This window comes from Ursus maritimus, unplaced genomic scaffold, assembly GCF_017311325.1.
Source record: "Ursus maritimus isolate PB19 unplaced genomic scaffold, ASM1731132v1 scaffold_4, whole genome shotgun sequence".
Taxonomy (NCBI): Eukaryota; Metazoa; Chordata; class Mammalia; order Carnivora; family Ursidae; genus Ursus; species Ursus maritimus.
The window spans coordinates 83,288,990-83,301,071 of record NW_024426552.1 but is presented as its reverse complement, the minus strand read 5'-3'; the positions used below and the strand labels follow the sequence as shown (position 1 = coordinate 83,301,071).

Here is a 12,082-nt window from a genome sequence, read left to right as displayed (position 1 = left end):
GGTTCACCTGGATCCCGGTTCCACTTCCCTTTCCAGAAGTGCTGTCTTGATAACTTGGTGAAAATAATCAGGTAGCACAACTGTATTACCCTTCACCTACCTCCATTGACCTGGTCAAGTTCTGGTTTATCCTGGAGTCTCTAGTCCAGGTTGAGAATTTCCTCTTGGCCTTTCGTAAAATCCGAGAACCTATGAGATGTACTGTCCCCACCCTTCCCCGTTGTCTATTCTCTAAGCTGCATTTTAACAATCTCTTGTTTTCTTTTCAGAAGGTAAGAGGGGCATCTGGTGGAGCTTTACCAAAAAGGAGGAATTCCAAGATTTTTTTAGGTAACGTAAATAGTTATCAATAGTGTGCCCAGATTTTCTGTGTGTGTGTGTGTGTGTGTGTGTGCACGTGCTTGTTTGATTTGGAATAATAGGCTATTTATTGCTCTCCAGTTTAATGATAAGAGGAGCCCACTTACCTTGTGATGATCTGCCTCCGCTCTGTGTTTACCTAGGGGTGAAGGATGCTTCTAGCACTCTTTGAGTTGGGTTTAGTGTTCTGAAGCAATTATACTTACAGTGACTGGAGAGTAATTATGATTCTGCTTCTGCTCTCTTTTTTCACTGCCTTGAAAGTAGAGATATTTAAAATTTTTTTTTCTTTTTTTAATATTAGCCCAACTACAAACTTTATTCAGATTTCACAATTTTTTCCCACTAATGTCCTTTTTTTTAGGAACCCATGTTGTATTTAGTTGTCATGTCTTTTTTAATCCTGTCTAATCTTTGATAGTTCCTCAGTATTTTTTTTTTTTGTCTTTAATAATTGTGACACTTTTTAAGAATACTGGGTAGTTATTCTGTAGAATGTTCCTCCATTCGGGTTTGTGTGATGTTTCCTCCGAAGTCTGAGGTAATGCGTTTTTGGCCAGAACACCACAGAGGTGATGTGCCCGCCTCAGTGCATGATACTGGGGGGCATGTGATGCTGAGCTGTCTTCATATTGGTGCTGTAACCTTGATCCCTTGTTGAGGTGGCATTGGCTCGGTTTCTCCACTGTGAAGATACAGTGTAATTAATAAATACTTTGGGAGTAATACTTTGAGACTATGCTAATATCTTGTGTCTCCTCAAAGTTTTGCACACTAATTGTATCATCTGTCGGGGGATCTTGCTTGCAGCAATGATTATTGTGGTGTGTGCCTAGCAGTGATTTTCTTCTCCCTCATTCCGAAGAGCCAGTTTTGTTCATGCAAATAAGCACCAGTTTATGTCATCATGCTCATTTTTCACATTAAACTTCTGACATGGTTTTGCCAGGAGAAAAAGTGACTTGATAATTTTTTTTTTTTAAGATTTTTTTTATTTATTTATTTGACAGAGAGAGAGACAGCCAGCGAGAGAGGGAACACAAGCAGGGGGAGTGGGAGAGGAAGAAGCAGGCTCATAGTGGAGGAGCCTGATGTGGGGCTCGATCCCATAACGCCGGGATCACGCCCTGAGCCGAAGGCAGACGCTTAACAACTGCGCTACCCAGGCGCCCCTGTGACTTGATAATTTTTGACCAAGCAAGTTTATATCCTTAAATGCCTAGGATTATTGTTTAAAAGAAATTTCAAAATCATTTGCATGTTATGATTTCATTTTGGGGAAAAAAAATCTATGTGTGTACATGTATGTGTGTGTGTATACATGTGTGGGTATATACGTACACGTATGGATATATAACTGAGAGTCCAGAAGAGTCTGGAAAATATATTCCAGATTGTTAATATAGTAGCTCTTTCTTGGTGGTGGGATTGAGGTGATTTTTATTTTCTTCTTTTTGTTTATCTGGTGTTGAAATTTTTCCTATAACAAACGTGTGTTACTGTTGTAAGGAAAAGACACATTAATTATTTGAAAAGTAAAGCCATTGGATACAGTCATGGAGCTGAGTGTCCTCCTGCTTTGATTCTCCATTATTCTACACTGGACTCGTGCTTGCTGCCTTCTGTCCTGATTTTCAGTCGTGTTTTTCTTTATGAAGCTTATCTGTAGCTGGTTTTTCTGCCCTGGCCAATCTTTCCCACCTCTCTGTAGTCTTTGAACCACAATCCAAATCAACCAACCAAACCCAAACCAGCTCAGAATGGGCCTCAACGCTGAAATGACTGGGTGCATTCTGATGCTTTGGTTATCAGCCTTGGGCTCCCTTCTACTAATAGAGATGATGTGACTTCTGAGTTAAATGGCATCGACGTGGCATTTTTGAAGGTGGAAATAATTAAACATTTTGAATTACTGGTGTTATTTTTCATTATTTTCTTTGGGTGAATGGAGAAGTCAGGTGACCTCCTGTCCTTTAACCTTTGTGTCTTTTGCTTGAAAGACCTTGCAGTTTGATTTCTCTAGTGATCATTTTGGTGGTATAGAATATGGTAAAGTAACTATTTTAAGAATTAATCCAAAAGTAAACACTGAGGTTTGGTGCTTCGTACTGTGTGGACCTTTTCCATTGCTTCTTGGGAAATGCTAACCTACCATTCCATTTCAGCTGGTCTATTTCTACAGGCTGCTGTCTGTGTTCACTCAACATTCCCTACCGTAGAAAACCACAGAACATACCTGAAAATCACAGTTCAGCAGATATATTCTATTTAGACTCCACCAGTTAAAAAAAAATTTAAATGTAAACGCCATTGGCACTTTGGGGCTTGCCTCAGGCCCTGCTTCTCTCTATTGTTTATTACCCAGATATGTCACAAATTGATGTTGGCTGCTTCATCCCAGTAAGAATTTGGCTTTGCAAGCCCAGATTTACAGTTCCCTTGATATGATGCTTCATGTCCCCTAGGACTTTTCTCTTGTTACACTGATGACAGCTGTTTTCAAGCTGATGTGGCCTGTGCATTCAGGTGAAGGACCATATTAGGCTTAGATCTGGCTTATGTAACAGAAAACTTAAAATATTGGTGACTTGCAATAAGGTGGATGTTTATTTCTCTCTCATGTAGAGGATATCGGGAAGCAGCAAGTCCAGGCTGATGTGCTGGCCTCATGTTCATCAGGATCTAGACTCTTCCCCTATCTCGACTTCACCCTCCATCCTGCCCTGTGATTCTTTTTTTTTTTTTTTAAAGATTTTATTTATTTATTCGACAGAGATAGAGACAGCCAGCGAGAGAGGGAACACAAGCAGGGGGAGTGGGAGAGGAAGAAGCAGGCTCACAGCGGGAAAAGCCTGATGTGGGGCTCAATCCCATAACGCCAGGGTCACGCCCTGAGCCGAAGGCAGACGCTTAACCGCTGTGCCACCCCAGGCGCCCCCGTGCCCTGTGATTCTAACCTCAAGGTCACTACCTGGTCCGAAATGGCTTCTGGAATTCCTGCCATTACATCCCGATCCCAGAAAGAGCAAAGAGGAAGAGGGGAATGACAAGAAAATATCTAGTCTCCCTGTGGAGTCATCAGCTTCCTTTTGTCGGTCTTCTCACAGATCCCTAAGCAACACTTCAGTTTACACCTCTCTGGTCAGGACTTGGTCACGTGGCCATACCATGTGCTCTACAGGAGACTGGAAAGTACATTAAGTTTATTATCTGGCTTCATTGAGTAAAGTCTGTTTGAGGAAAAAGGGGAGAGTGGCTACTTGGAGGCAGCAAGCAGTCTCTGCCACATACTCCTTCCCTAAAAGGGACGTTGGGGTTGTCTCTTCTTGGAGAGGAGGAGAACTCAGAACTCTCTTGCAGTCTCTTTGTTTCTTTGACTAGAAAGCATTTTTTCATTGGTATTGAAATGTCATCATGATGCCTGTCTTCCCCTCACAAAATAGATGTAGCTGATTGATGCTTTCTCTTGGATAGAAGCTTCTTTTTCTCCGGTCACTTCATGACTTGTGACCAATTCCTTTTTCACTGACTCAACAGTGACACTGAACCCATTGAATCATTCAGTTATGACCTTCAATATTGACTCTATAAGGGAAACTGAGGCCATTAGCTGGTGCTGAATGGCTTATCCAAGTCTCTGGGGCATCATCTTGCCCCTCAACATTCAAGTCACTCTTCCTGATTACCTTGACGTTCATTCAGGTGAAGTCACAGTTAAGGATCCTTCCCTCAACGCTAGCTTTTGCTGGTGTGTGTATGTGTGTGTGTGTGTGTTTAAATCAACAGTGACAATTATAAATTTTTAAATCACTTAAATTTTATACTTTTTATATTTAGGATTTTTTTTTTTTAAGATTTTATTTATTTATTCGACAGGATAGAGACAGCCAGCGAGAGAGGGAACACAAGCAGGGGGAGTGGGAGAGGAAGAAGCAGGCTCATAGTGGAGGAGCCTGACGTGGGGCTCGATCCCACAACGCTGGGATCACGCCCTGAGCCGAAGGCAGACGCTTAACCGCTGTGCCACCCAGGCACCCCAATATTTAGGATTTAAAAAACATTTTTAGAACAGTATTTTTTGGACAAAGCTTAAAACTGAAAAGTTGTAAGGGGCTCTACAATGAAAAGTAAGTCTTTCTTGCTTCTCTGTTTCCTAGCTTGCTAGGTTACTCTCCCCAGGGACAAGGAGTATTTTCTATTTGCACATTCTTATATATCTTGTATGTTCTTCCAGTAATAGTATAGATATATACCATGCTTTTAGACCTTTTTCCTGTAGGCAGTTGGGGACCATTAACACTTAGCTTCCGAACTGTGGTCTGAGGCACCCGAGGGTGCTATAGTGAACTCACAGGTGCATCACGGGATATTTTAACCCTTCAAGGGAACAGCAGTGATGCTTGAGCATTGCATGAACTATTAGCATGGTGTCGTTTTACTACTGGGGTATCCTAAATTCCTTTCAGGGACTTTACCTGTTTGTGAAGCTGGTTTTTTGGTGGTTTCTATGGTAAAAGGCAAGTACCATGTGAAGATACATGTGGAACAGGAAATGAGGGAGGCTGTGTTCCATTTGATTCAGAGAGAAGTTGTGCAGTGCCCAACAGGGGCACACATCCCGTTAGCAAGGGATTGTGGTTATTTAAGAGTGAAATAAAACATTTCTGCCTTTTCACTTATGTATATTTTTTTCAAATGGTTACTAAGTCATTAGGACATAAATACTTATTAAGTTGTTTGGGCCCAACTACTAAATAAACAGAGCTATTGGGCATTTCTTTTGGCTTAGGCCTGCTGTGCACTGAGAAAGTGGGTAGCTCTGCGTCAATGTTTTTAAGCTAGAGAGGGACACTGTTAGGTTGTCTTTTAAAAGATAACTTACGACAATAGGGGAGATTGTGAATGTTTGGACTCAGCTAATATAAAACTTACTGTTTTATGAGATGAAAGGGGGGGGATATAAGGGAGTCCAGGATCTTCAAAGAAATACCCCAGGACTCATGATTTGGTTCTGGCCTAATCTTACATATTTTTTACAGTCAAGCTACAAATGTGTCTAGATGTGTAAATAGCTGCTAAGGCATTTAGTGCAGACCTTTGGTATGTCATTAACACAGTGTTAAATATTCACATTTTTATTGAGTTCCCCTCTTTCCCACCAGTTTTCAGAAATAGGATTAAAGGAGTCAAGTTCTTTTGTGTCTGAAGTTTGGGACATTGAAGAACCACCACTAAACCTCAGAGAGCTTAAATTTCCACTTTTTTAGTTTTAACCCTAGCATTCACACTTGATGAGAGACAGGCTGAAAACAAAGCATTTGTGGAAGGTTTTAGGAATGGGCCTGTTCAGGGAACTCATCTGTATCTATAATGGCCAGAAGGTTCTGGTAAACTCCATTTTGCCACTTCCTTCTGAAGTAGGTTCCAGACCAGGGCCTGCGTTCAAGGAGGTTTCCCCCATACCTTCTTGTGAGGGTGAATGGCTGGTCAGATTTCACAGTACTAGATCATACCTAGGGTATAATTTCTCTGTAGGTTCCTCAACTAGATATTTTGGGGTGGTAAGACTCTAGGGAACTTCGGAACTGAGTTTTGTGGGGACATACATCTTTAGGAGAAATCTTAGGTTTGTCCCTTAAAAGCAGACTGTAGGTTACTGCTACCGACTTTTCCTTAATTTGGATAAAGGTGTTTGGGAAAGATCATGGTCCCCTTCTATCCCATTAAATGAAAAATAAAAGCACTGTAGACGAAGCGTAAAGAAGCCCAACAAAGTCCTGCTTTTTTGCACAATAGCACTTTTGCTTATTTTTAAGCACATACCTGTTACCAATTAAAAAAACTCCCAACTCACAACTACCCTTCTGATGCTCCTGCTTTGCTGTTTCCTTAGCATATTAGGGTTTGTAACTTCCTGGAGTCTCCTTTCGCAGACGTTTACTGCGTGTGTGGTGTGTGCTGGGTACTGTGCAGGGGCCGGGCATATGCAAGGTGAGTGAGACCCGTGTCCTGCTCTGACAGCTTACAGTCTAGAAGCCTTTGAAGTTCCTTTCTCCACAGCGCGATCACGCAGGAGGATCCCCACGTGGTATTGTGGTCTTCCTGGGACCAGCCAAAGGGAGGGGAAGGCCATTTTGATTATGTTGGTTGTCAGGAGTGTCGAGAAGGTGGTGATGGTGATGATGGTGGCCACTCTCTGTGGAGCCCCTAATACCTGCTAGATCCTATGCTAGGTGCCTCAAAGCCTTATCTTGTTTAATCCGCTCAGCAATCTTGTGGGGCAGATAACATCATTCATAGCTTACCCGTGAGGAAAATGAACTCGGAAAGAACTTGCCCAGAGTTACATAGTTAGTAAATGACAGAGCAGGACTTTTTTAAGACTTAGTTTATCATTGTGTTTGGCCAGGTAAGACTTGACTTAGTATTAAGAGTGTGTTTTCTGTGCATAAGAGACGCTTAGATAATAATGTAATATAAGCCGAATCTGTACACAAAAACAAAAGAGTTGTAACAAAATTGTTATAAAAGATACAATAAAGATTTAAGAATTTAGAAAAGTGCTTATCCATTCACTGTTCTCATTTGTTCGGATTTCCTTCTATTTCTTGTCTATGAGCATAACTTTTACAAAATTGTCTTTACGGTGAAGATGAATTTTGTGTTTTTAACATTGACGTAGCATAAATATTTCCATGTTTCTACACAGTCTAAATAAAGATCATTTAAAGAATATTCTGGGTTGAACACCATTCTCATAGAACATTTAGGTTCTAATTTTTAAAATGATAGATATGGGGGCATTCAAATTTTTATAACATATAGAATGTCTGTCTTTGAATCATTTCCTTTAAAAAATGCCTTGGGTTACTTTTAAAAAACATTTGAAGATCTCATTGCTTTTATTACATGATTCATGAATTGGGCAGCATCCTATCTAGCAAGTAACGCCTTTAACGACTTCTTAAACTCTTAGAATCATCTTTAACATTGCTTTTTGTCAAACTAACCTCTTAATGCTATCTAATAATATTGGCTATTTCTTTATTTTGGCATTTCTGATTCTTATTATTTGGGATATTTTATTAAATTGTCGAGACCATGTTTTCACTGTATCTTATTTTCCACTTGAAACTGCCTCCTTTTGAGAATTGGGGAGCAGAGCGGTGCACAAAAAGATACTAGGTTTTTGGTTGGAGGCAAACAACAAGGTAATAACAGAACCTAGATCCTTGGTCCTCAAGTGGTTGCTCTGTCTAGGAGAATAACTTTCTTCTGTATACAGACCCATGTTTGTGTACCTGTTTATGTGTGATGTGAGTGGAAGATGGCTCAGTAGCTCCTTGTCACCATAGTTCCAAACGTCTAAATATACAGACCTGAGCTGGGATACTGGCATCCGTGTGAATGTAAGGCTGAAATGTCCATGTAAATATTGTGACAAGACGTTTCCTTGAGCCTTCACTTAACCTTCACCAGAGATTAGCCAGGCAAACAGGTGATGACTGGGAACATAGCAGGCTAGAGGAGCTCAATTTTCTTACTGAAAATTCTGCACAGCCTGAGGACAGCAGGACTATTTATATTGTGGGGTTTCCCCCACCCCCTGCAATATCTTAATAACTCCCAGAGGGGGACAGGGAGAGAGAGACAGAGAGAGGGAACTTGAGATTTTACTTTTAAATAATAGCTGTCACTTATCGACTACCTATTATGCGCCAGATCTCTTGTGTACAATTTCGTATTTATTCCTCGTATAAGCTTTGTGAGATAAGAGCTATTACCGCCATTCTACAAATGAGGAAACTAAGGACTAGAGGCTTTGTGACTTGCTCAAAGTTACATTAAATTTGGGAGGTGGAATTGAACCTTGGTTTTTCTATTCTGAAACCCTGTACTTTCTTCCAGGTTACCGTGTTGTGAAAAACATTCCAACCCATTCTTATGCAGTCAGGAGCCAGGTACCCAACAGATCATAACGAACAATTGACTCCTTTAAAAGCCTTTACAAATTGAATACCTAGCACATGTGTCTATTTTAATTGTAAAGCTGATGACAGGACTCAGTCTTTATACATCTGTCACTTATTAAGAAGTATTCATAACTCGGGAAAGATGGTGGGCCTCTTACTCCTGGTTTGGGGCAGACGGATGGTCGTCAGAGGAGGGAACCGTAAATGTCATGCTCTTGGTTTGTCATTCCTGTGGATTTCTGGCTTTCCCAGTGAGTGCTGCCTTGGTGTAGAATGTTCTCTCTTCACTTCTTGTTCTTTGTTTTTGTTTTTTCCTCAGATCTAGATACTGATGACGATTTAAATAGCGACGATTATGAATATGAAGACGAAGCCAAACTTGTTATATTCCCAGACCACTATGAAATAGCACTGCCAAATATTGAGGAGTTACCAGCCCTGGTCAGTGAGTGTGCACGGCTGCTAGCTAGATGCGCGTGGCTCTCTGTGTCAGGTGTGTGTGTGCGTGTGCGGTGTGTGTGCGCTCGGGGGGCGGGGAAGGCAGGCTGAATGAGAGAAGAGAAGAATGAGCACGAACACGAGCATATTGCTTCTTCTCTGTGAAAGGGTCTTGCAGGGTGAGGGTTTATAGTGGCGTTCGGCCGGATACCCTCTGCTGCGTGTTATTTCCATTGCTGCGTGGGCCTCTAAGTATATGAACATTGGGCTGATCTCTCCCCTGTGGGCTGGCCTCCCTCAAGCGGCCTGGCATCCCCCACCTCCCCACGGTGGGCTGCCCCCTCCCCCTCGGTGGGCTGGCTCCTTGCCACTCGCAGCTCACAGTCTGCTGCTGAGGTTTTCACACTGTGCCCCTGAGATGGACAGGGGCTGTTGGAGAGGGGTGTCTTCTGATCAGAGGGATGGCTATATTTTTATCTCTTCTGCATGTTAGCCTTCCATGTGAGATTTTGTTTGGGAAAAGTAAGGATTCCTCTGCCGAAACAACAGCAACACGATTGTAAAAACAACCAAATGTTTACAAATCACAGGGCTGCAGGAGCTCCGTGGTAACGTGAGACGCCTTGAAAGTTTTGCTCCTCATGAAGACCAAGACTACTTTCTGGGTTTTAACGTTTACATTTGGTGGTGAATTTCTTTTTTTTTTTCGCTTCCCTTCTCGTGTATTTTGTGGAGTAACATTCACCTTCCTGAAAACATGAAGCCGGGGGTGGCAAGGGCGGGGTGAGGGAGCCACGTTCGGTTGTACTTTGATCCTGTAAGGAGGCTCGAGCTCCTACAAGGACCCAAGTATTTTTCCTGTTCTTTCCTCCTTTCCTGTATTGTCTCCCCCACCCCATCCTTCTGTCCTTTGTTCTCTTCCCTTTCTTTTTCTCTTTCCCACTCTGTGCACACCCTGACTTCTCAGAGCCTGGCCCCCGGGAGCCGGGAGGTCAGGGTCCATGGAGTTTAGACGTGCTAGCTCTCTTCTTCCCTCCTCGCACTCCCCCAGCACAAAAGCCAGGTGTTTAGGTCCGGGAATCTTCAGGACATTGTGTGACTTTGTATCTCCAGCCACCTGCTCGCTTGCCTCTGCCAGGAGGGGGGGTGTGTTTGTGCTTGGGGTTCCCATGTCATTAGAGACCAGGTTTCTACCATTTAACCTCTTTTGCCCCTGACCTACTTTCTACCTAAACATAAGACCATAGAAATGAAAATGTTGTGTATTTAGCTACTGTAGCTCTTTCCTCTAATTATTATATGTGACATATCCTTTTTAGTGCTGAGTGCACCGTTTTTAGCAGTGCATAGAGAATTAAATTACCTCGCCTTTCTCCAGTTCCCTGTGTTGACTCATGTGGCTGTTACCAAGGATAAAATATATGAGCGGGCAAAATGGTCTCACCTCGTCCCATTACCTGAAATTACATACTAAAGCTTGTATCTCCATGATACTGAGAGTTCTTACTGCCTGTCCTTGTTCAATGTAACTCTTAACGTCAGCCGTCAGAAAAGAAATAAAGAAGCACATTGTGAATAAATGTCACGAGAAATGATTTTTCTCTCACTCACTTATGAAGGAAAAGCCTTTATGTGAAAAAGTTAATGAAGGAGACTTTAAGTGATTATTTCTATATTCAGAATATAATTCGAAGTGTGAATACTTTTATTTAAATAAGAGTGAAGGGTCATAGAAATCCGAATCCCTCCGTGTGTGTTATAATTTTTAATACAGAATCTTTTAGAATCAAGAAATTTGTAAAAATTTTCTTAAAAAGGAAAGGGAGAATTACTTGAAAGTTGGGGTGGGGATACTGAAGGAGAAGCCTGGGTTTATCTGATGGTAACTAATAGGATTTGTTTGTATAACAGGTGCTAGTTCCTATCTTTTCTTTTCATGCTTCTGCTACATTTTTTGGTGTCTGATATTCTTGTTTTAAGCTTTGAAAGATTTTATTTATTTATTTGAGAGACAGAATGAGCAAGTAGGTGTGTGTGTGAGAGAGAGAAAGAGAGAGAGAGACTGAGCAGGGGGAGAGAGAGAAGCAGACTCCTCACTGCGCAGGAAGCCCGATGTGGGGCTTGATCCCAGGACCCTGGGATCATGACCTGAGCAGAAGGCAGGCTTTTTTAAGCTTTTATTTATTTATTTATTTACTTACTTACTTACTTATTTATTTATTTATTTTTAAAGATTTATTTATTTATTTGACAGAGAGAGACAGCCAGAGGGAGAGGGAACACAAGCAGGGGGAGTGGGAGAGGAAGAAGCAGGCTTTCAGCGGAGGAGCCCGATGTGGGGCTCGATCCCAGGACTCCGGGATCACGCCCTGAGCCAAAGGCAGATGCTTAATGACTGAGCCACCCAGGCGCCCCTCTTTTTAAGCTTTTAAATAACAAAAATTATTGAGCTGAAAACACACAACCAGATGACTCTTCCTTCATCTTTTGAGCTTCTCAGCTCAGAAAAAAATTCTGTTCCAGATAAGAACTCCATGGATTCTACCAGAAAGTTAAACCACCTCTCAGTGATGTGGAGTTCGCAGAGACATAGCATTTGGAGCTCAGTAGGGATATTATAGCCTGAAATCCAATGCCTCATCTTAGACATCAGGAACTCAAGCGCTAGTGTGCCTGTAAATATTTAGCAAACAGCTCCCTGGGGGAGAGGCCTGCTTTGTAGTGTTTGGTGATTTTTGTGGTGTAAATATTCCCACCATGGCTGATTTCAGGCTAGCATGGTGTCTCCGAAAGCAGTGCTGAAACGAGTGTGTGGTCGCACACCATTATATAGAATTCCCACCAGTCACATAAGGTAAATGTAAATAACCTCAGGAGCACACAGAAAACCCTAAGATATAGTAGAACAGGAAGTGAAGAAGATTTGTTACTTTTTAAAAATATATTTTACGTGATTGTAAGTTTTTATAATTAAATTTTTCAATAACGGCTGTGTTTAACAATCATCTTGCAGAATTTCTTAAAATTTAACAATAATTCTGTGAGCCAGTTGGAGTCGGTTCCAGAACACTACAGAATTTGAGGCCTGTGAGGCCTGGGATGGAGCCAGGACTAGTACCACGTTTGTTTCTCTTCATTCTAGACAACAAATCCAGGGAAAGATAATTCATGGCATAATTATAGGGTGATGGATCCCGATCTTCAGCGGTGGTCCATGTGAAGGGCTGCTAAGTGATTTCAGGTGATACTCTGAACACGCTAGATCAGTGGTTTGTAGTGGCCCCGAAGTTTGAGGAAATGTTGTTGAGTGT

General features: G+C 41.8%; 1 protein-coding gene across 2 annotated transcripts in view; it reads left to right on the top strand.

Moving 5' to 3' along the window:
* Positions 1-12,082, top strand: part of USP13 (ubiquitin specific peptidase 13) — a 105,320-nt gene that overhangs the window by 29,473 nt on the left and 63,765 nt on the right. For both annotated transcript variants that reach the window (XM_040621562.1, XM_040621563.1), the window contains exons 3-4: positions 270-330; positions 8,653-8,774. In XM_040621562.1, the coding sequence (XP_040477496.1) occupies positions 270-330; positions 8,653-8,774 (183 nt within the window). The remainder of the gene's footprint in view (positions 1-269; positions 331-8,652; positions 8,775-12,082) is intronic.